At 46.0% G+C, this 24,483-nt stretch overlaps 1 protein-coding gene across 4 annotated transcripts in view; it reads right to left on the minus strand.

The window, feature by feature from the left end:
- Positions 1-1,887: 1,887 nt before the first annotated feature.
- The window catches only part of LOC138521242 (dehydrogenase/reductase SDR family member 4-like), a 390,652-nt gene continuing 368,056 nt past the window's right edge, over positions 1,888-24,483 (minus strand). For 2 of the 4 annotated variants that reach the window (XM_069633935.1, XM_069633937.1), the window contains 2 exons: positions 3,994-4,049; positions 1,888-2,983 (listed from right to left, as the gene is read on the minus strand). In XM_069633935.1, the coding sequence (XP_069490036.1) occupies positions 2,869-2,983; positions 3,994-4,049 (171 nt within the window). In that variant the 3' untranslated portion in view covers positions 1,888-2,868. The remainder of the gene's footprint in view (positions 2,984-3,993; positions 4,050-24,483) is intronic. The other 2 variants (XM_069633934.1, XM_069633936.1) reach the window with 2 other exon arrangements.

Raw genomic sequence — 24,483 nt, forward strand, 5'->3', positions numbered from 1 at the left:
CTCCACCTGTGCTGATTGTGTGCACCTGTAGCAGTTGGGAACACAGCAGATTGCTGTTAACGGGCAATCCGCGATGCCAGTATTGCCGGCATCGTGGTGGCCCTTCTTACTGGTATTTGCATGTCCGTGCTACTCATAATGTCCTCTTCCTTGCGGCATGCCGGTGTTACTGGCACGGCGCCCGCGTGCTCGCGCGCACACCGGTATGGTGGTGCACGGCCACAGCGGGTCCCTGTCGATGCTGGTAGTACCGGTATCTAGGGTCCTAATACGATGGAAAAACAAAGAGGTGATGGTTGGAAGGTTTAGAATGAATCTTAACCACTGGCATTGCTCTGGGCAACCCTCCAGACCATCGTTCTTCGCCTGCCAAGCCATTACAGAAGGGGAAAGACCATATGCAAATCAGGCTTGGCACCACCCCAAAAGGGGCAGTCCAGCCCAAACTGCTAGGTCACATCCCTTCTGCGCGAGTCCGCAAGCATCCCCAAACATGTTTCGGCCTTGTTGGGCCTCATCAGTGATGAGTAGCTAATACAATGGCCCAGTATTGGATGCCGGTATTGCCTAGCCGGTACCGTTATTACCGGAGCGCAAACCTTGTAATGAGGCCCAATGTCATAATTTCATTCTTGACAGTTGGGGACTGGATTTATCTTTCTGTTTGCTGGGATTCTCCATAATTAATCTGTGCTGTAGTTTCTTCTTGTAAACTATGTACTATAAGAAAATCTATTATTATTTCAATAAGCTCTGCATAAATTATATTATTTGTTTATGTTGAAAGATGTATTGTTTGCCATTAGAGATGTCATAATCACTCATTTCTTCTGCGGGAAAGTTTTCTTCTGGCCACTCAAGAGTGTTGGCCATTTCTGTCAAAATAAAAAATAGTGATATTTGCTTATGAGAAATGTTTATATAATGAATGGTAATATTAGAGAAATAAATACAGTGCACTTACTGTTTGGTAAGAGGTTGTTTTGCAATTAGCTCCTGGTGTGTCTCAGTCTGCATGAAGAATTGCACTTAACAGATAATTTGAGGTGTACAATGATGGTTTGTGCTTGGTACATTCCATAATATTGTGCGCTAAATGAAAAAATAATGTTTACATTTTGAAATTTTCAAAAAAGGTAGCAGGTGCCGCTCTCCAGAAAGAACATGGCATGATAACCTGTTCTGTGGTTTTTATCCACTTTGAGAGTTTGCAGCCATCGCTTTTTGCTCACTGTACCTTTCAAAGATGGGAAATGTATATTTGCATATCAATCTTTGTCCTGCGCACATGGGCAGTCCAGCACCGAAACGCTATGGCAATCCCCGTCTGAACAAGAGTACCAACAGGAACCCCATGCATGTGTTTCAGCCTTTTTGGGCCTCATCAGTGAGGTGGAGCTGTGCCTCTCTGAGCACAGTGAGCAGGGAGTCCACGTCTGGGTTCCCCCAGGTAACTCAGGGTGACCAACCCCAAGTTTCTTGCGAACATTTTCAAAAAAGGTAGCAGGCGCCCCACTCCAGAAAGAACATGGCATGATAACCTGTTCTATGTTTTTTTTCCCACTTTCTTTCTGGAGAGGGGCGCCTGCTACCTTTTTGAAAATTACATTTTGAAATGTTGAATTGTACAAAAAGGTATTTTTGGGTGTAGTAAATATAGGTAATGTTGCTTTATGAATATACTACTGTAGTTGGGTAGTTGTTTGGGGTCAACCTCAAAGGCCTCGCGCCCTTTTCATATTGTTGTAAATCTCACGTGTCACGTCTGTGTGAAAAAGGTGTTCGGAGGAACCACTACCCCTCCTCTGAGGTTTTAGACAAATGTAGGTAAGGATTTCACACAGTGACTGTGCCACACAAATTTAGCCAAGAATAAGTACAAACTGGTTGTAAGTCACAAATCTCTCATGGGAGAGCCCTTTTTATTTGACACGTGTTTCGGCTTGTGCTGAGCCTTTCTTAAAACATAGCATAACACAACATAACTCAATGTCATTAATATCACATGACTGATGAATCTGGTATGAAGCAAAATTAGGTGTCTTGTGTTCAAATCGCTGGGTTAGAATCCCACCTGCTGAGTGCAGAGACCCCTTTCACACGCGTCGGCAATTCCGTGAAATTCAAATCTACAATAGCAAGTATTGGCAAAGCGGATATATCTTGATTTGCAACTGTAGGAACTTCACCTTACACATTTTAAAAGCCAGACCCCTAGCGTTGCCAGAACTTTTTTAGAATGCCTTTACAGATACAGCAGAGCAAACACACGCAGTTATTTAATCAGCAGCTGAGTGATGTACTCTTACAAATAAGTGCACACATTTGTTGTAATTTTACTACCACCAAACCAAAATACACAACCCTTGACATTCGAGCTATCGTGCATTTGTATTGTATGGCTGTTTATTGTACGGCTTATGAGACATTTTAATGTATCATATTAACAATGGGTATCTTCAGATTTAGCAAATTGACCTGTGGCATGGTCCAACTTGTTTTATCTATGGCAAAGCATCCAAAAGTGCATTATAGCGAGGACAAAGCTTTCTCCAATGCCGAAATATCCCCCGGTTTATTATATTGACCAGGAGACATCCTTAATTGTACTTTATGACGAGACACCTTCTAATGTATTACGTCGATGACGCAAGCCATCTAACTCTGGAAAGAAACACAAAGGTTGATTCTAAAGAGGCATGGTCGCCTGTAGGGCTAAACTGGGATCAGAGTAAGTTCACACATCAGCATTGTATGTGAATAAGTGTACACTGTGGGCTTTCAGAAGCAGGAGCCGGAATGTGTTACATTTTCCCTCAGATGGTCTAACTGTGTGCAGGCTAGAGCTTCTCAAATATGTGCTGATCTTCAGAGGCGGGTGGAGTACCCTCCAGCGGCGACGATGGTCTCACCAGTGATGTAGGAGGCATCAGCTGAGCAGAGAAATGAGACAATACCACCAAAGTCGCTGGGCTCTCCGAGTCTAAGGGGAAACACAATAACACAAATTAACGGGGCACACATGTTAGCTGGTGGCTCAGGCAAACTTAGAGACGATGCATGTACATGCCCCTACACCCCGCGCCATACCCCGGTGCTAATCTTCTGAGTCTTTCCTGTCCTGATATTGAGCAGTTTGCCATCACTGGGTAAATCCCAAGATCCATCTCAGGAGGGGACATGTTTTGAATTGCAGTGCCAAACCACAAAACCTGTCAACCGCTTAAGGGACAGATTCTGAATCATTGAATCCCTATGCCAATGCTAAGACCACAGGCTCTGTAATGCCGACCCATCCATTATTATCGATGACAGGCCCTGTATTATCCCTGCTAACACCCAGAACCCATCTTCGGAGGGGACAGCTTCTGTATCTTTTAATCTCTATTCTGATACCAGGAACCCAAGTTCTGCATTGTCTGAACCATTCGGTGACAGAGCTGATATACTCTTTATCTCTATGCCAATCCCTAGAACCCATCCATTACTGATAACAGGCTGTTTCTCACTTTAATAATTCCTCTAGGCCATACTGTCCTATTGATCTCCAGTCACATGCCACTGCACCTATCAATTCAACGGTAGTCTTTTTGCATTAATGTGTTAATCCAGCCCTAATGGTGGCAGGCTCTGTATCCCTGTGCCAATACCCTGAGTCATTCAGCCTTATGGGTAACCCTTTGTCTAGTCCCTAAGTCCATCCAGCTTTAGTGGTGACAGACAATGTCCTCTGAGCCATCCAATATTGGATGGAATGTGCGTTTTATTGTTGTGCCAATCCACAGATCTCCTAGATTATAGCAGTTTCTAGTTATGTCACACAGTGATAAATGTCGAGTACTGGAGACAACTGATAGACTGTACTGGAGTCACTACAAAACATATCTTTAGATACTGTGAACTGGAGGTGAAGAATGAGGTTTGCTAGACATTCTCTGGTGACATTGTAGACAACTGTCTTTAAAATCACCTGGGAGAGCAGACATATTGTACCTGCAGACATTGTTGTTTTTACACCAATCTTTTATATACTCCTCATCTTGCCAGAACTGTTAAAGAAAGAGAAAAGCAAACATGTTAGTAAATTCTCTGAGCAGTGTGACGAATCCCAGGGTATTGCCACTGCTTCCATGGGGGAGGCTCCTTTCCATGAGGGCAGGGAGGTGAGGTCGCTACCTGATAGTCCACCTGGGGATGGAACTCAGCGTGTGGATCTCATGGGGAGGGAAGCCCTCCATGGGACCAGTGATGATCACCTTGGGAGAACGCAGTATTCCTCTCCCTCCCTTGTGTTCCCTCCTTCCTTGCACCCCACTCAGTACCCTGTGGTCCCCCACACCTCTGTCTACCTGTGTAGAGTTTAGGAAACCAAGTCCCATGAAAATACTGAGATGAAGAAGGGTGCCACTGAACTCTTTAATGATCATCGGTTCAGTACTATGAGGAGGAGGAAGGATGGAGCAATGAAGAATACATCTGGAAACCAACACAAATAGTCTAGTTCTTGGATACTGCCTATTGATTGCCCAAAGTACACATTAGAAGAATGATTATGCCATTGATCAAGGTTGCCCTAAGGAACCGAGAGGGAAGTTTGAATGCTGCAGACTGAGAACCACAGAAAGAAAGTGAAGCTGGGAACGCCGGTGGTGAAAAGTTGCCGTCTCTAAGGGTGTTGCCAAGAACTGGAAGACCACAAGAAAGCAAGCATAAGACAACTCTGCGGAAGACTTGGGACGCCGCCTGGAGAGAAGCTGTGCAGCTCCATTCGCTGAAGCAGCGAAGCAGACCTCAGCGCCAGAAGAGAGAGAAAGAACCACAGCTCACTCAGAGAATCCAAGAAGCCCGAGCCGCATGCCACACAGCGGGAACCTGAAAACAAGGTATGGGTCCTACTTGGATCCATGAGAGGGGCTGGAGACCGAAAAAGGGGAGCCTCAAGAGGGAAAGGGACTCAACACAATCTAAAGTTGATGATGATGATATATGGGTCAACGACCCTAGGGGACATATAAGGACACTGACATATACCACATCAGTGGACACTTGGCAGGAGAGTAAACCAAGTGCCCTGGAAAGCCAGTATAAGGGGGTCTGGGACCCAAGTGAACCGCAGAGACAAAGCTAAAGTACATGGGTCAGGGTCCTAAAAGAAACAGAGGCAAGACAGAGGTAAGAGAGTCTGTGACCCTGATGAAAGCAAAAAGAGAGAGAGAGTGAAACAAACTGTTTAAAAAAAAACTATGTGTAACAGTACCTGGCAGGAGAGTACACCAGGTCTGTTCAGTTGGATGTTGAATGAAATTGGGGTAGAGAACCTGCAAAAGAAACACACCAGGGTATAGGACCCATATAAAGCTGGGCAAGGCTCATTAAAGCAAAGCACAGGGGCCACAGACCTATACAAGACGAAAGAAACCTATAGTCCAGGGGCTGAGTCACAGAGTAAGTCAGAGAGAGCCTGAGAGCGAGTATAAGGGGCCCTGGGACCCACACAGGAGAGAAAGATGTTACAAAACAAGTCTGGGAGATCCTGAAACTAGGCAATGGGATCTGTGACCCATGTGGAAGTGGAGACATTGCCTGGAAATCTGAGTTCCATATTAAAGTCTGGCAAGATAGTGCACCAGACTTGGCACTACAGTTTTGAGTGGGAAGAAGATAAAAAAAGGGAATAGACTTTACCCCATAATACAAGGAAGATAGGTTTTGCAAGGAAAACAGTAATAACGTTATGTCTGGCAAGATAGTGAACCAGACTTAACACTATGTTTGGGAATCGATACTTGGAACTGTGTTTAACGAGTAAATCATTGTGTTTTAACACCACAAACTGAACTTTAAAGGCCTACATCCAAAACAAGACCAGAACAAGAGAAACCTCCTTCTGGATCAAGAACACACCCAGTTTTTCTTTAGTTAGTTTCGTGTAAGTGACAGAAATAGGTCTGGACACAGGACGGTGGACTTACATTTTTACAAGACATCCTGGCAGATTCCGTAGTGTTTTTGTTGAGGTTGGGCAACCCTTCATAGAAATAGGGTGAGATAGGTTTTTCCTTTTCTTTACTTTTATAATAAAAGTCTTTGCCAACCAACATGCCCCTGCTGTGTCAGACTCGTACTTCTGCACCTTTACAGCAGTCAATACCACTGTCTGCCCAACCGGAGGAGAAGAACAAAACATGAAAATAATAACATACAATAATAGCCACCTTATTAAAATCATATAAAATGTACTGCTTTTGCCAAGAATCAAATTCTCCCCCAAAATCATCCTTTTCTTGCTTCAACACTCCTCCATCGTAATCTGTTTTTCTCAACTAGTAAATCACCCAATAATGCACACCTCCATCCAAATGCTCCCAATATACCTACCTGTAATCCTCCCTACATCCTTGCATCCATCTATAAACATGAAAATATTTATTTTTCATCTCACTAGGTATCTAGACTATAAGACACCGGCCCACATACAGCTGCTATGTCTTTCTGTATCATAGCATGCATTCCCTGCTCTCAGAGCAATATAGCAGTCACCTCATGTCAGGGGGTGGACATAGCTGGTAACAGCCCGCCAGCCAGAGCCTAGGCAGGCCAGAGAAATGAGAGGTCCTCGCGAGGGCTGTGGACCATTAGGGGCCATGCCACCCCCAACAAGACGGGTTCCTCCGGGGAGCAATTGGCTTATTTTTTCACAGGAGGCTTCGTCTTTATTGTGTGAGCCCAATCTCCTGTAATAAAATAATAACAAGATGGCTGCCTTCAATCCATTTCTATGGTGGAGGCCGCGGATGGGAAGAGCGTGGGTACCAGAGCACAAAGCTCCACTCCAGCAGGTAAGTGGGTAGGGAGGGAGGGCGGGTAGGGAAAGGGTAAGGTTTGTTTTTTGGGTAGCGCTGTGAGGAGGCAAAAGGAAGAGACTCTCTGTTGCCTCCCCCCAATCAAAATGGCACCACCATCTTGGTAGGGCTTAGGGTTGCTGGAAGCAGTGGGCATTACAAAGTGTGTTCTTGCCCACAGTTCCAGTCACCTGATTGGCTGAGCGCCCTTTCCCGGGTGCAAATCGATGGTGCAAGAGCATGTCTTCTACAACTTTGAGAGCTTAAAGGTCTAAATTTAGAAGCCTGAAATTAATGGCACTGCCCACTCCCAGGCGTTGTTCTCTTCTCCCCGGGGGCGCCCATCAGTTCTCTTCTCTTTCTGAGAGCGGACACTATGGTCTGGAGGAATTTAGGGGTGAAAGAGGGTTGGATGAGTAATTACAATGGGACATTTTTACGTATCCTTATCTCCCATCACCATCATTCCAAAGAATAGGCAGTTTACCAAGCATGAAGTTCAGGCAGAGTTGGTAGCCCAACATCTGAAATGATTTAGACAAAATGTTTTCAGTAGGTCCGGCCACACTGAGCATTGGGTTCCAACTCATAGTGTTATGTGATGGGAAGCTAAGATGGCAGATTAATACTATATCACCTTTATGTATACATGCCTATAAAAAGTGGCTCCTTTGGCCCTTGCAGTGTAAGAACATATTTACTTTGAATGGAAGAAAACCTGAAGTGAGGGACCTTTACAGATATAAGCAACTATACAGCCAGCTGATGAATCATTTGCTGCTTCTTTCATCCGAGTGGCCCTACCACCACCTTGTAAAAAAAAAACATTAGAAGACTGTCTAATCTTTTTTGATTCATCCAAATATAAATGTAGACACATTTCTGCATTCCATGAGGGGTTTGGCAAAGAAAATACAGATTTGCTGGTGTAAATAATACTTTGAGCAATAAAGGAATCGTGATTTCAAATTACATTTTAAATTTAAAAACAGCATAATGCTCCTCAGCCGGGAGAGCATGCAGCTCACTTATCTCACAAGATGAAATGATGGTCACTAGGAAGACATTGTTTCAGTATCTAGCTTTGTGCCAGTTTAACTCCTGAGTGGAAACTGTGTAGGGACACTTAGATGCATAGACCTAGATGGTAATTAAAAAGGTATTTTAAATGTAAGAAACATGATAAATGGGTTGAACTTAGATAAATAACAAAATATTGCCTCCTTGGTTTGGGAACGTGGCAATCAAAGAAGCCAGATGGCTTCTCCTTGGGTTGAAAAAAAAAAGTAATCAATAAATAATTGTCTGGAATGAATAGTCTCAAAATCTGAATCACCGGACCCAGTAATTCCTCTGTAATTATAGTCATTCATAGTCTCAGATGTTTCTAAGTGTCCTCAGCCCTTCTTTCCCCCACTTCAGTAGTTTTTACTTACTAGCCTCAGAAGAGTTTGGTTGAGGAATTGAACCCTGATGTATTCCAAATATGGGCAAACAATGGTAGGCGGGCGGGGGACACTCAATGGGGAACACGCTGGCCAGAGAGAGAGGAGAAGAAATGCCAATCCATGATCATTTAGGTCGGATCAAGGGTGACAGGATGAGAAAGGGGCAGGATTGTGGGCTCTCCGAGATATTCTGACACTGAGAGCCGGTCACATAGTCAACAAACAGAAGTGAGTTGTGACAAACCAATATTTAAAAAAAAAAACAAAGAAAGTTTGGAGAATGCTGAGGCCTAAGGCTTAGAGGAGGAGACAGAAGGGATGGTTTGAAGAAGAAAACAACTTGGTAGAGACAGAAAAGTACCTCATTCAAATCATGGGACAAATCTAACACATTTATGATTCGTGCAAGGAATTTATAATGAGCCACAGACAAACTAAATTGCATAAAAACACAAACAAAATACAATGCACAACCAGTACTACCCCCATGGTAACGCCATGAGCCCAAAAACATCTGTCTAACAGAACAGCCAGGCCTTGATTGCTTTCTTAAAAATGCAGGAAGCTGTCAATCTTGTGAATACTCTGCAGTAGGTAGTTCCATAATCTTGGAGTGACGATCGCAAAGCACTGGTCTCCTCTATGCACAAAACTTGAAGGTGGGATGACTAACAACATCTTATCTTTCGTATATAAAGTTTTTGAAGGAAAATAGCAGTTAATTCTGGTCTGCTAATGCATAGGTGCCCGATTGTGAAGATATTTACAAGTGAGACAGAGGATTTTGAAATCCGTCTGCCACTGGAAGCCAATGAAGCAATCAACGCAAGGCAGAAGTAGGATCGTGGTGAGACAAATGGAAAAACAAATGAACCACTCGATTTTCTTTTTTTTAAAACATTTTGATCTGGTAGGCTGGTCTAACCACATAGAGAGAATTATAATAGGGTATTTTGGAATTTATCAAGGACCAGCCTATTCTCGGCAGATACTCAGGGTCAATGAATGGTGGCGGTCAGAATAAAAGCAGAAGTTTTAAAAAGGTGGCTTTTAGAACCTGTCAGAGGGTTTTAGTTTACAGGTGTAATCTATCCCCTAGGGATATCAAAAAGCATTGGAGCTGATGGTAAGTTGTCAAGAGAATAGAATTTGGACCTGGGTCCCATACAAAGCACTTCAGTTTTATTGGGAATGAGCTGAAAAGCCCTGTCCAGGATCCAAGCTTCCAGTTCATCCAGACAATCCACCAATACACCAATTTTCGCAATACTGTCAACTAGATTTAAGTATATCTGGGTGTCATCAGCAAGCATAGGCATGAAAACATAGTTCATATTCCACGTGACATACATTGTCTTGAGGACAGATAATGACCCAGTTTGTGTTCTATCACAACAACATGTGTAGTTTTCATTTCTGATGTCAAATTGCACTGGTCACATGTAAAAAGAAACAGAAGTCTAGAGAATGCTTGAGATGGTTGAGTAATTTACAACATTTCCCCTAATATAATCCTAATATAATCCTAATCAATACAACACCTTATAACATAACATGACAATGATATTTAACAATATATTTGGGAAGTGGTTTCACTTAAATACCTGTAGCACGTATATGTGAGTAAAAATTAATTTGACATGCGGAGCATTCTTTATTTCTGACCTCCCTGCACACTCTTCATTTATAGCAATGTACTTGCACAACCATTATTTAACAAAATTATGTTCCCATTTATTGCACCCTTTTCTTTTACCACTATGCAGTGAAAAATGTCTTTAATTTGGAGTCCCTTTGTCAATTTCAGTAGAGAGAGTGCTTTTAAATCAGTTATTTCAATTGTTAAACCGGCAAGACACTTTTCTGCCCAGCACAAGCCCAGGGGTTCAGCTATGATTTATCACCCCTGTGCTTTGGTACAGGGTTCAGGGATTGTTAAACCATTTAGAATTTAAATGCACCCCTTTCCTCTAGGGGATTTTGGAGTTGGCTAAAAGGTTAGTAGGTAATCACCAATTACATTAACGACTATAGCATTATTCGCACTTGGAAAGATCTTGAAGATTTTGAATTTCCCCATGCTCTCCCCAGTATCCGTTGACATTGTGGGAATTAATTACATTATTAATTAATAAGAAATGCTAGGGATCTACTCTAGATGCCCAACCCATTATTAAGGGAAAGATATTCATTCAAACAGATCCCCACCAGTGGTTTGTCTCATGTACTTACTTTAAAACACTCTGGGTCTATGCTCAGGGAAAAGTCATCAGGCCTCCTCGGTCATCTCATGGGAAGCATAGCAACCTGGTTATACTGCCTCTCCAGATTCAGTTATGGATGGCCTCCAGCATCTATCCCTCTGTTTGCCTCTCCTGGTCTCTGATCATAGGTAGTCCATCCTCTGCTTCTCTCCTGGTGCACTCCAAATTTCTCCTTGTCTTGTCCACCTCCTTCTGTCTCCCTTGAAATTGTGGTTCTTCTCCTTTAATTACTTTCCTCTTTTTCCCACTGTGCCTCTACATTTAAAATCTCCTAACCACACTCCAAAATATCTAAATTATGAGGTGCCGGTTCATTGGTTGATACTCCTGATTGGCCATCTATTGTTTTTCCTGCTACACAATGCCTAGCCCCTTTCTTCTAATTGGTCCTTAGGTTTCTAGGCTCCATCTCTGGGAGTTGTGGCTCCAACGGTCTGAAATAACATTTCTGACCAACTCAGATATGAACTTAAAAATCGTCAACATGACACTTTTCTTCAATTTACAGACAAGTGTCACAAACCATATATTTCTGAATTGGTTTGATCATGCCGGTTTCAATGCACTGTGGCATTGACACGTGCTTGCTGATGCGAATAGCTGATGGTTGTAATTTTTTCAAAAAATTAAACATTAGCATCATGAGATTTTATAGACAGTTATTTGATTCCATAAACTAATCTCCTATCTGTAATTTATTCTGGGAAGCTGCAATCACATTTTAGTTTATAACTCTGACTCCTGTTTTTAGAGGAGTTGTATCATCAGATGGTCATTTTCATAAGCTATCCAGGGATATTTGAACCAACTCAGTAGGTGTCACAGTCCCAAAATAATGGATGAAATATGATTTCCCATATAAACCTATGTGGTATATACTGGGATGCATACTTTCAACTTCAATTAAATAACATATACCTGTTCCCAAAACTTAGATGTATACTTAGCAAATTGCTCGCTGTCGACTTGGTCTGCAATAAAACACTTAACATTCTTTCTCCCAGAGATGATTGACCATCTGTGTCCTTATAGTGAGAAAAGGGGATAACTACAACCTCTGACTCTAGTGACATTCTCCTGTAACATGTCAATTGCCATCAACCGAGAACCTTACCATTAATTGAATTTTTAACTCTGAGGATTTTACAAAGGCCACAATCTATTATCTGCAGTTTTATTTACTCATTGGTGGACATCTCACCCCACTAAAACTCTTCCCAGGCACAAGCTCCCTCCCATTCCTGGCTCTGTGAGCTGGCAAAGAGATTTCCAGATAGAGGGGATAGACAGTGCTTGCCCTTTCAATCTGCTAGGGGAGGTTTTCATGTGCAAACAGAGCCTGAAGTCAGTTCTGATGATCAGAAATGGTGCTTTTTAATTTGTTGCATTTTTCTTTCTTTATACATGATGCCTGCATCAATATCTTACATGACACAATATTCGTTTTTCTCCTACACCATGCCATCAATATCCATCTTTAAATTGTTAAACTATATTGGAATAACTCTGGCAATGGAGTTTCATCTGAACACTGTTCATGGTTCCAAGCTGCAGAATGCATGCATTTCTCCATTGCAGCTCGGTTGTAGGAAAGCAACATTTTCAGCTATGGGACCCATGTAGTTGGAACTAGGCCTTAGGCTTTTTTGGTCTAGTCTTTCAAATACAGGCCACACTTAATTTGTATCTTCCTGAAATCAATATTTGTATGTTTGGCAGTTGAGAATGCAATGCTGGCCTTGTCTCTGCCATTCAACAGTTCTCTTTCCATATTTCTGCACCTTTGGACCCAGCTTGACCTGGAGCGGTTTACTTATGTCCTGGGGCTGAATTTACACCACAACCAAGAAGGATTTAAACCATCTGGCCAATGACCTTTAAATCATAACATGATTTTCTAAACGGGCGATCTGAGTGTCATGCTCCACCATATCAAATGCGGCTGGTAAGTCTAGCATAACCAGCAAGGTAAAACCACCATTCTATGTCTGTTTAAGGTTGTCGCCCCATATGGATAATACTGCAGTTTCTGTTCCATGCATAGGGCAAAAACCTGATTGCAGAGGATTTAATATAGCTTTAGAGACCTTGTCTGAGGGCCTACCGTGAGTTATGGGCTTTGAAGACTGAGTTAAAAGCCTGAACACAGCAAGGGCCTTTAACGAGGTATGAGGGTCCATAACGGCAGTACAGGCCATGGATGAGGTCTATAAAGCTATTCGAAACCATGACCAAACAGAAAAAATGTAATTAAAAAATATGTTCTTTTATTATTTATTTAGTTTTGCCTTTGTATAGCGCCGGCAAGCCCTCAGGCATCAGGGCACTGTGGACAACAGGTTACATGAAGCCAATAAGGCACAGAAGGAGGTTACATTGTTGCAGTGGTTACATTGTTGCATACAGTCATAAAGTATACACAATGCATACACATTTCTGCAAGGGTTAGGTAGTGGTGGGAGGCTAAAGTTATTCAAGTTAATTGAAGAGCCAGGTTTTGAGGGCTTTGGGGAAAGCCCAGTATGAGCATTCTGATCTGAGATTGAGTGGGAGGGAGTTCCATTGCTTGGCTGCAATAACTGGGAAACATGAGCCACCAACTTTGGCATGTTTGAAGGTGGGTTGAACTAGTCTTTGAGCATAGGGTGTTCTGATGGGCCTTGTTGATTGCGGTTTGGAGAATCTTTGAGACAGATAGGGCGGCGCTGATTTGGAGATGCATCTGGGTAATGGTAGGGTCTTGAAGAGAATTCTTTCCCGGATAGAGAGCCAGTGTACATTCCTGCGGCAGCCGATATGTTTTCTGTTTGGGGAGGTTGAGGGCAGTCTAAGGGCATTATTTTGTATGACTTGCAGTTTTTTTAGATTGCGGGATCAGGTGCCGGCAAATAGAGCATTACAATGGTCTAATCTAGCAGCCACCACGGCGCGAGTGCTCGTCAGGCAGCTGTCTGGCGATAAGAAGGATCACGAGGCATTGAGGAGTTTGGTGGTGTATGCAGCTGAGGAGGCGATGGCGTTGACCTGTCTGGTAAGTGTTAGAGAGGCACCTAGATAGACTCCCAGGCTTTTACTGAGGGTGAGACTGGGATTGGGATACCATTGATGATGAAGGTCGAGTAGTCAGGGTTCAATTTGTTTAGAGCTGTTGGGTGTCCTATGATAAGGAGTTCTATTTTGTCATCGTCCAAGCAGAGGCAATGGGAGGCCATCCATGCTTGAATAATGGTGAAGGTTGAGTTTAGCGTGATCGCATCTTCTGAGTAGGTGCCACTGAGGGGGAGGAGAATTTGGGTATCGTCTGCATAATTTATATATGGAATATCAAGGGAGTCCAGGAGGTCGAAGAGGGGCTTCGTGTGAGTGTGGGGAAAAAACATGAGCCTTGGGGAACCCCGCAATTTATTGGTGAAGGTGTTGCACTAGCATTCTCAGAGAAGGCCTTCATTCTTCTTACTTCTAAGAAGGAGGCTATCCATGATGTTGCTTCTGGTGAGAAGGATGCTGCTTGGGTGAGGTGTCGGCAGAGTATGCTATGTCAACAAAGTCAAATGCTGCTGACAGGTCTAGTAGCAGCAAGAGGGCAAGTTTACCCTTATCCCTGATGTCACCCATCTGATTTTTTAAATCAAGGAGGGCAGATTCGGTTCCGTGCCTGAGGCGGAAATGGGATTGGTGGATTCCGAATATCTGGTTTGTTTCTAGGGATTGCTGTATTTGGACGTATCTGCTCTATCAAGTATTTTTAACAGGAAAGTGACAGTTGTGATGGGGCAGTAGTTATTGGGGGATATTGGATCAAGGGTTGTTTTTTTATTTTAAGAGCCGTACGACCCATGCTTTGTTGTGGCTTGTGGGTACAACGTTTGAGGTGAAGGAGGAATATATGACTGGCGTGATAAACAGGGCCAATGTTTCAGCGCAATCTTTGATGAGGGGGGCTGGGCATATGTCGCCTTTGCATTTTGAGGGCTTGAGGCTTTTCAGGATGTTTAGGGTGTCTTGGTCAGAGATTATATTGAATTTGAATAGCGGAGGGTTATAGGGTGGGGCAGAGTGGATGTCCTTGGGGCCGGTGTTGGTCGAGGTGGGTTGTTTTGAGTGGTTATGGGTGCTTGTTTGATGATGATTTTGTTTTGGAGTAGGCAGATTTTGTTTAAAATGGCACTCTGGCTGCTGTCGCACCATACACAATCTTTGGAGAGCGGGATGACAGGGAGATTGGGGCCTAAAGTTCCTTGAGGATGGAGAATAATTCTATGCTATTAGATGTCGTGTTAGCTATTCTGGAATTAAACGTATTGGCTTTGGCTTGGATGATTGCATTTTTATATTGATTGAATATGATCAAGAATTCTTGTTTGAGGGTGTTGGAGGGCAGGTTTCTCCAGGAGATTTCAGATTGTCTCTTTTTTGCTTTGAGTTCAGAGAGGTCCTGGGTAAACCAGGAGTTGGAATGTGCTAGAGGTTTGGCTTTTTTAGGAGTTAATGGGTCGATCATTTCGATAGCATTAGCTCGAGTTCTAGTATATAGGTCTACCAGATTATTTGTGACAAGACTGGTTCGGATAACTGGGTTAAGGGCTTGTAGATAATGCAGGCGGTTTTTTTTAGCAAGCTTGCCTGTTCTGCAGGCTAGGTAGAGGGGCATCATGATGGTGGGAGCTTTGGATTGTCGACCGGTGGGGATGGTGAACACAATGATATGGTGGTCTGACCATGGGCATGGGGTATTTGACGTGATGGCGATGTGGCAGTTTAGGTCCGCTATCCAGTCTAAGGAGCATCCTTTATTGTGTGTGGGGCTGTGGATGCTGTGACTAAAGCCGACTGTTGATAATGAGTTGGCGAGAGAAGTGCCTGATGTGTCATTGGGGTCATTGAGGCCTAGGTTCAGGTGGCACAAGAGGAGTATTTTTGAGGACGGTTTGATGTTATCTTGTAAGATTTGAAGAAGGTCTTCCTCAAAGGTGAGGATGGGGCCAGGAGGCCAGTAGACTAGGTGGGCAGTGATAGTATTGGATGGGGATATGGGTATTTTTAGTGAGAGGATGTCAAGGTTGTTGAAGCATAGGTGGTCTTTGCTGATAATGGCTACTCCACCTCCTTTGGAATACAGTCTGTCACTCCTGTGCATGGTGTAACCTGGTGGTACAGCAAGGGAAAGAGCAGGTTCTGCGGCCACGTGGAGCCAGGTTTCTGTGATTGCTATTGCATCAAGGTTGTTGGCTGTTAGGAGGTCGAGGATGTTGAGAGCGTGGCTGGCAGGGTTCGAGCGTTGATGAGGGCTAGTTTGAGTGAGGGGCTCTTGGGGGCAGCTGATTCCCTGTGATCAGTGGTTGGAGGTGGGTGGAGAGGCTGGGTGTCCATGCTGGATGGGGGCGCACAGGCAGTGGGCGTATAGATGGACTGTGTGGGCATGCGGGCATTGTCAGAGGGCACACAAACAATGGGCGGGTCATGACAGTGGCAATGGGTCTGTTACCATTGGGCCTACAGGCATGGCATTGTGCAGGACGTAGAATGTTATGTCAACAGTAGAATTGGTTAAGGCACTGGCCTTGGGCAAGTAGGCATTGGTAGTAGGCGGACAAGTGGTTATAAGAGGCATATACGCATTGGGGTAGTGCATATAGGTAATTACAGTAGGCAAGCAGGAATTTTCCATGGGCAGGGGTGGTCTAGCGGCCAGGCTTGAGGGCTGTGCGTGCATCAGGGTCAGGTTGCTTCTATTCGTACAACATTGTGATTGTTGTGTGCAGCGTGGGGAGAATCTAGAGCCGATTCTGAGGTTGCATGATTGCATAGATACTGGGTGGCTGATGTTGGGGCTGCGGGCAGAGCGGCGTTGTGTTAGTTGCATGCAGCCTAGTGTGGTTCTAGAGCTGATTCTACAGTTGCATAGTTGCATGGCTTACTGGCAGTTGAAATAGGGGCTGCGGGCAGAGTGGAGTTGTATTTAGTGCATGTGGCCTGGTAGGGTTCTAGAGACGATGCTGTGGTTGCATTGATTCCGGGTCGCTGATGTTGGGGCTGCTGGCAGAGAGGCGTTGTGTTAGTTGCGTGCGGCCTAGTGGGGTTCTAGTGCCAAGTCTGTAGTTGCGTAGTTGCATGAATATAGGAAGACTAATGTCGGGGCTGTGGCCCGAGAAGCGTGGGTTGCTGGGTGGAGGCAGGCAGGGTTCAGTGGGGCAGGGATTGGGTGTATTCGGTGAGCTATTAGGGGCAGTCAGAGATTAAGGTATACTCTCGGGGTAGGATGGAGGGCAGGAAGGAGGTGGTGGGGATGGTGAAATATGGGGACAATGCAGTTTCTATGCTGAGAGAGAGAGTGCGATTGCCACTTTCACGGTGAAGCGGGTGCACGTCCGTGTGAGTCCGGTGGGCGGATGAGGTGCGTCCATTTTAGCCAGCTGAAACAACGAGTGTGGGGTCTCCATTCTGCATGCCTGACACCTGCGGAGCACAACACTGCGCCCTTGGCCTGTGCAGACTTTGCTGCAGAGGGTCGGGGTGCGGATTTTATCGTACGGGAGGGCGGAGAAGAGCGTTGAACATGGCGTCAAGTGTTGTGTAGAATGAAGAAACGGGAAGTGTGCTCTGCCGACCTGCGGAGCACAACACTGCGCCCTTGGCCTGTGCCGGCTTTGCTGCAGAGGGTCGGGTGTGTGGATTTTATTGTATGTGAGGTCAGAGAAGAGCGTTGAATGTGGCATCAAGCATCGTGTAGAACGAAGAATCGGACAGCATGCTCTGTGGACCTGTGGAGCACAACACCACGCCCTTTGCCTGCGCAGGCTTTGCTGCAGAGCGTCGGGTGCATGGATTTTATCATACATGAGGGCGGAGAAGCACGTTCAACGTGGCGCCAAACGTCATGTAGAACAAAGAATCGGGCAGCGTGCACTGCGGACCTGCGGAGCACAACACTGTGTCCTTGGCCTGTGCAGGCTTTGCCGCAGAGAGTCGGGTGTGTGGATTTTATCGTACGTGAGTTCAGAGAAGAGCGTCGAACGTGGTATCAAACGTTGTGTAGAACGAAAAATCGGGCAGTGTGCTCTGTGGACCTGTGGCGCACAACACCGTGCCCTTGGCCTGCACAGGCTTTGCCGCTGAGGGACATGTGCATGGATTTTATCATACGTGAGGGCGGAGAAGAGCGTCGAACGTGGCGTCGAGTGTCACGTAGAACGAAGAATCGGGCCGCGTGCTCTGCAAACCGGAGCATTATTATAGTATGGTTTTTTTGGGGATTTAAGTATTCTATGTAGAATATTTTATTTTTAAAAAACCATGACAAATAACATGGCAACAAAATAAATTATGCTTATTCATAGTGAATTATTTTTTTCACTGATTTCAAGTAACAAACGAAAAAAGGATGACATTTGTAGGGAATAGTTTTTTAAATTAGGCCACTAGAGGGGGCGGTGAAGCACTGTTAGTGCACTGCATTCAAAGAAAAAGAAAGAAAAGGTCAAATTTGCGGGGTCCAAGAAAACTCCAAAACCATACCAGATCTTATACCCTGCAAATTAACCGAGGGGAAAGTGTTATTCATCCACCCAGGGTTCTAATGTACAATTAACTAGATGAGGTGCATTATGGGGAAAGAAGTCCAGTATCTAGACCGAGCATTACCAAAAGCCTGACACATTTCATAATTGCTGGGAAGTGAAGCCCACTATATAATTCAAAAATAACAAAGAAAGTAATGAAAAACTCGAGCACATGTGTTGCACGCTGGGAAGCTAAATCCAATACCCAGCAAGCACATAACCCAAGGAGTGCGAGAAAGCCTGAAGGCCTTTGCATGCAAGAAAACAAGTCGCGTACCTGTCCTGTCCAGGTCCTGTAGATAATGAGAAAAAGCATAAACATATATGATACCTGTTGGGGAGTGAAGCCTAGAACCCCACGCAAGCATAGCCAGAAGGCACTTGACACAAGCAACAAGACTAACTTCAGGAATCAACATAAATCTGGCCATACAACAGGAAGAGACTTAACCTACTCCATGCTGGGAAATTGAGTTCTGTTACCCAGCCGCAGTCTAACTGCGAGTGTAAAATAGACAGGGAATTGTTTTCTCCTTGGAGCTCATTTTCCAGCATAAATGGAGGTGCAAGAGACAGGTGTATCACCATCATGCCTGTCTTAACACCTCCAATCACGCAACGGGGATTCTATGACAAGACTGGAGGCGAGCATTATGCTCCACCTTCTTTAATTTACTACTCCTCAGCAGTTTCAACAAACCAATAAAATCAACCATAAACAGGAAAAAATGTCTAAACAGACTTTTCTTGCTTTGAAACTACAATCCCCATAGTCTCTGTAGTCCATATCCTCCATGCTCAGCTATGACCACTTCCTGTCCCTGAGCTCCTCCTCTTCTTTTACTGCTCTTCAAGCAGATAAGTACCATTCTGTCTACCTCTCTATGTATGGAGTGATTGAGAGTTATAGATTTCAAGATTAGAGAAAATAGTTTATTGTATCATACATTGTGTCAGCGCCGCGTAGTATAAGGTTCCGTAGAGCGTGTTAGGCGCATTAAGAATTTAACAGTTCGCCGCATACGAAGCGCCAGAGTAAAATGCAGCGTTAGGGGCGCGCGTGTAGTGTAACAGCCCGTTCGTGCGGGCGGACCCCGCAGCGCGCACACCCTGTGCCTTATGTCGGGCACCTTAGGGGTTTTACGGCGCCGCGGGGAGTAGTACGGCTCGCAGGGCCGTATGGGAGCAGAAGCTCGCAGTTCCTCTGCAAAAAGAGGAGAGCAGCCGGGCAGCGAAGCACTCCCCCTCTCCTTCGCGGGTCGGAGCCAGCCGCAAGTGGAAGCGACCCCTTCCTTTGGGAGGGACGGGATCAAGGCGAAGCCCGCTTCCACGTTGCATTGTTTTCTGTGACGCGGAGCGGAGCTTTTCGTCGCGAAGCCGGGTCCGGCGGTGAATTGATTAATCTTCAAGAGCGGATAACTGGCTCAGCCACGCCAATCCGCGATAGAAGGGAGCGTCATTGCTCCGGTGACAAGCCCGCTTCAGGACTCGTGTGTTGGATTCTCACAGCACGAGGAAGTGCTGGAGCCTGGCAAGGCTGAAACAAGGCAGAAGCCTTGACCAAAACACAGTGCCCTCCACGCTTAAAGGCACATCTTGACAAAGGCCTGCTGCAGGCACAATTAAGCACAATTCAGTCCGGTGCAGCCACTAAAAAAAAAATAAAAAAAAATAAAAAAAGAACAAAGAAAATATAGATATCATTAAAGAATATAAAGACCTGGTAGACAGGTACGCAAGCAGATACATCCATAGGTATCTAAGCACCTACAGGGTGAAGGGCATGCAAAGACACCGTGACAGGTATAACAGGCACAAAGCACCCTCCAAGAATATCGGACTTCGAGTGGAGCGAGGAGGAGCAGTCGCTGGATCTAGGAAGTTCACTCATAGATGCAGTGGCTCTAGGGGTGAAACCCCTACAGGACAGGCTGGAGTCCCTAGAAGCAATTCTACACCAGCCCACAGACAGCACCACTTGGACAGAGCGCACGCCCAAAGAACCCTCAGAAGCAGGGTCGAAGGGGAGTACCAATGCCCGAAAGAGAAAAGCCTCTTGCGACCCCCAGGGCCCACGAGATGGGTCAAAAGAAAAGGCCCCGGAGGTCGTCGACGCCTTTGCAAAGCTCCGATAAGCATACTTGCAGAGTCAGACTGTGCCAGACCTCACAACCCCCACTCCAGGGGCCGAAGATGATGTAGAGGAAAACCCAGGCTCGGAAGAAGAGCCAGAGGAAGGAGACCATCCCTCCCAGGACGAAGACGAGTTAAGGGAGGAGGAGGAAGTAAGACCCAGCGGAGGGAAGAGAATCCGCAAAGAAAACACCTCGATGAGGTGGAGGAGGATATGTTTGATCCGGACAGTATCCGAAATCCAAGATCTTCAGACTGGCAACCATCACCAAGGGTAGCCCAGTACATGACTAAGAGACTGAGGAAAGCATTGGACAAAGAAGTCCGACAGCGCCTTCGCGCAGAATGTCCTAGACCAGACCTCCCAGGTAAGGTGGCCGAGACTCCGGAACTGGATCCCAAGATGCTCACCTTTGTTTCAAAATCCAGTAAGGACCCCCGTAAGGGCATCGATAGATCTTGGCGAAGCTGCCAGGAGAAGGTTCTCGATCTAGCGTGCCCGCTCACGAAAATCATGGACTTGGCAGAGAGGGCGAGAGACACGGGAGAAGAAGTGGACCCCGACGCCCTGGCAGGTTGGGCGCAGAGAGCACTGTGCCTCCTAGGTAATGCGAACTGTGCCATCGCTTCAGAACGCCGGAGAGGCCTTTTGCTGAAGATAGACACAAAACTCAGTGACTTAGCCTCTTACGAGGCAGGAGAGGCAGCACAAGGACTCCTCTTAGGTGAAACCTTCGGCAAGGAGATGGGCCGCTTCGTCGGCACTTACACGTCGCTAGAGAAAGCCCAAGCTTCGATTCGTAAGATCTTCCCAAACCGTGTTTTTGCCGGGACCAGCCACCACAGGGGTCGTTCGGCTGGTCGTAACTAGGGAGGACGAAGACCCCAGAATCCCAGAGCCCAATACTGGGAGAATAGGCAGCAGGACTCCTTCTTCCCAACCAGAGGGCAATTTCAAAGAGGTCACAGAGGGAGAGGAGCAGGCCGTGGCCAAGGACTCACACAAGGTGAGAGCAACGCATTACCCTCCAGTAGGGGGAAGAACTGGTATGTTCTGGGTAAACTGGCACGCGCTTTCCAGCGACGCCTGGGTGCTGCAAACGATACTAGGTCTTCACCTAGAATTCATAGAACAGCCCGTGCAAGAACGCAGGCCTCATCAGCAGTGACTAGAGCGCGCAGAGCAGGAACTGTTAGACCACGAACTGCTGCAACTGGCGAAGAAGAACGCCATAGAGAAGTGTCTGGGAGACCCCAGTTTTATAAGCAATATGTTCTTAGTGCACAGGAAGGAGAAGGTCCGACCTGTGATAAATTTAAAGGAACTGAACAGCTGGGTGGTGTACCGACATTTCAAGATGGAGGGCATCCACCAGCTCCGAGACTCGCTCAGAGAGAAAGATTGGCTGGCGAGGCTGGATCTGAAGGATGCTTACCTGACGATTCCAGTAGCGGAAGAGTTTAGGAATTTCCTGGCTTTTCGCTGGAAAGGGCGGCCTTGGCGATTCGAGACCATGCCCTTTGGGCTTGCATCAGCTCCCTGGGCCTTCACCAAGCTGATGAAACTGGTGGCAGCGGCAATAAGATAGAAAGGGATAAGATTAATCATCTACCTAGACGACCTTCTGCTACTAGCAGAAGACCGAGAGACCCTCAGATATCAGACGAGATGGGTCCATGGCTTGCTAGCGTCCTTAGGGTTCCTAACGAACATAGAGAAGTCAGATACGGACAGGGGTGGACTGGGAACTAAAAGAGGCCCTGGAAATAATTACTGGCGACCAAAAGAGGCCCTGGAAATAATGTTCAAAGTGGCCCCATATGACACATTTTCAGCAAACACAATGCTTTTTCTATGAGAAAATTTGGAAATACCACACAGAAGAGGCCCAGGGTGTAGAGGCCCACTGGGAAATCTCCAGAGTTTCCTATAGGCCAGTCCACCCCTGGATACGGAACCAGCACAGAGGCTAGATTTCCTGGGCTTCATATTGGACACCAGGAAAGCGACGCTAGAGCTTCCAGCTCGGAAGATCCGCGATATCAAGAGAGAACTAAGAGGCTGCCTGGCAAGAGAAGTAGTTTCCCTCAGAGCACTGGCAAGAATAGTGGGGCTGTTAGCAGCTTCCATTCAAGCCATATTTCCAGGACCATTGCACTATCAAGCTCTACAAAGGGTAAAGATCAGACATCTGCAGCAAGGCTTGAGGTATCATCAAGCAGTACCTTTAGACCCAGAGTCCAAGACCGAGCTGGAATGGTGGTTGAGGAATATGGACACCTGGAATGGGCGTGCCATTTTCGGAGACCATCCGGATCTAGTCATAGAATCCGACGCCAGCCGGCTGGGCTGGGGTGCAAGGTGCGGAGACCTACAGACAGGGGGGAAGTGGAGCGAGGAAGAGCTGCGACTCCACATATACTGTCTCGAGCTACTAGCAGGATCGTTTGCGATCAGAGCCTTCACGAAAGGGAAGATGAGATTGTGTGTCCTATTGAAGATGGACTACATATCGGCAGTAGGGTATATAAACCATCTAGGGGGTACCAAATCCTAGATGCTAGCCGAGTTAGCGAAGGACTTCTGGCATTTTTGCCTGCAGTCAGAGACATCTGTCACAGCAGAGTACCTTCCAGGAACACTGAATATAGTAGCGGATTGGAACTCGCGCTACCTCAGGGATTCCAGCGATTGGAGACTGGATCCAGCAATATTTCAGAGGATGAGCGAGAGGTGGGGCCCGATACACATAGACCTCTTCGCATCTCGGTTGAACGCTCAGACGGCGTCTTACTTCAGCTGGAGGCTAGACCCGGGAGCTCTGGGGACGGACGCGTTCCTTCAGGTATGGAGCGGAGGTCCTCGCTACATTTTTCCCCCCTTTATGATGCTGAGCAGAGTACTGGCGAAGTGCCGGAGGGAGAAAGCGGAGCTGTTGGTAGTAGCGCCACTGTGGAAATCCCAAGTGTGGTTCTCAACGCTTAAGGAGCTAGTAGTAGATGAGCCGAGAATACTCCCGGAAGGGGAGGAATTACTCACGGACCCAGCTGGGTCATATCATCCTCTGAGAGTGAGGGAGACACTCCCGCTCATCGCGTGCAGGATATCCGGAGATGCTGGGCGCTGCCAGGCATTTCGCAGCAAGCTGCTCAGCTCATCACAGAATCCTGGGCTCCATCGACAAGAAGGAGCTACGACGCGGCTTGGGCCAAGTGGTCTGGTTGGTGCAAGGGGAGAGGTGTTCATCCCATTTCTGCACCTGTAGTGATGATTCTGAATTTCTTATCACTGTTATTGCAAGATGGGAAAGCATTTCGCACTATAGGAGTTTACAGATCCGCAATATCAGCAGGACATCTGCCGATAGAAGGGGTTCCGGCAGGAGAACACCCAGCAGTGGCCAGACTCATCCGAGGGGCCAAATTTAAGGTGCCTCCAGAACCGCAATATAAAACGGTATGGGACATTTGTGTCGTCCTTAAGCTATTGGAGAGCTGGCCCGGGAATAGATATTTATCCCTGAAACAATTGTCAGGGAAACTAGCAATGCCTTTATGTCTGGTCTCGTGTAAGCGAGTATCAGATGTCAGAGCATTGGAAGTAGATAGGAGGTCATTCGGACCCGAGGGAGTAACGTTCACCATAGTGCAGAGGACCAAGACGGGTACTTCTTCAGTACACTATCCATATTTTACAAGTACACCTAAATGGTGCGTAGCAAGCTGCGTCAAAGAATATGAAAGCAGGACTGCAGAACATAGGGCAGCGAATACAACACAGGCGCAGAAGGCCTTTTCAGGGCGCATCCACAGCTACTATTGCCAGATGGGTGAAAGAGGTCATGCAAGCAGCAGGCATAGATGTGGGAAAGTATGGAGCGCATTCAGTAAGAGGAGCCATGGCATCCAAAGCCTTTCAGACAGGAGTATCTCTTAGAGATATTATGCTAGCAGCTGATTGGACGAATGATCGTACATTTAAAGAGTTTTATTTCAAGCCGACCGGGAGTTTAGCGGTCAAGGTGTTGGGAAGCTTTGAACAAGCATAATGCTCGCCTCCAGTCTTGTCATAGAATGAAGATTACCCCTGCTAACTGCGCAGGGAGTATTAATTCTATTAAATACTAGGAGGCGAGCATTAAATTCCCAACCAAATCATGTATTGCGTAGGATATATTTGATTCTGCATATGTTGAGAAATGTTATAGTGTGAGCAATACAAGGACGCCACCCTGAT

Source organism: Ambystoma mexicanum, chromosome 13 (assembly GCF_040938575.1).
Source record: "Ambystoma mexicanum isolate Mex_15411 chromosome 13, UKY_AmexF1_1, whole genome shotgun sequence".
Lineage (NCBI taxonomy): Eukaryota > Metazoa > Chordata > Amphibia > Caudata > Ambystomatidae > Ambystoma > Ambystoma mexicanum.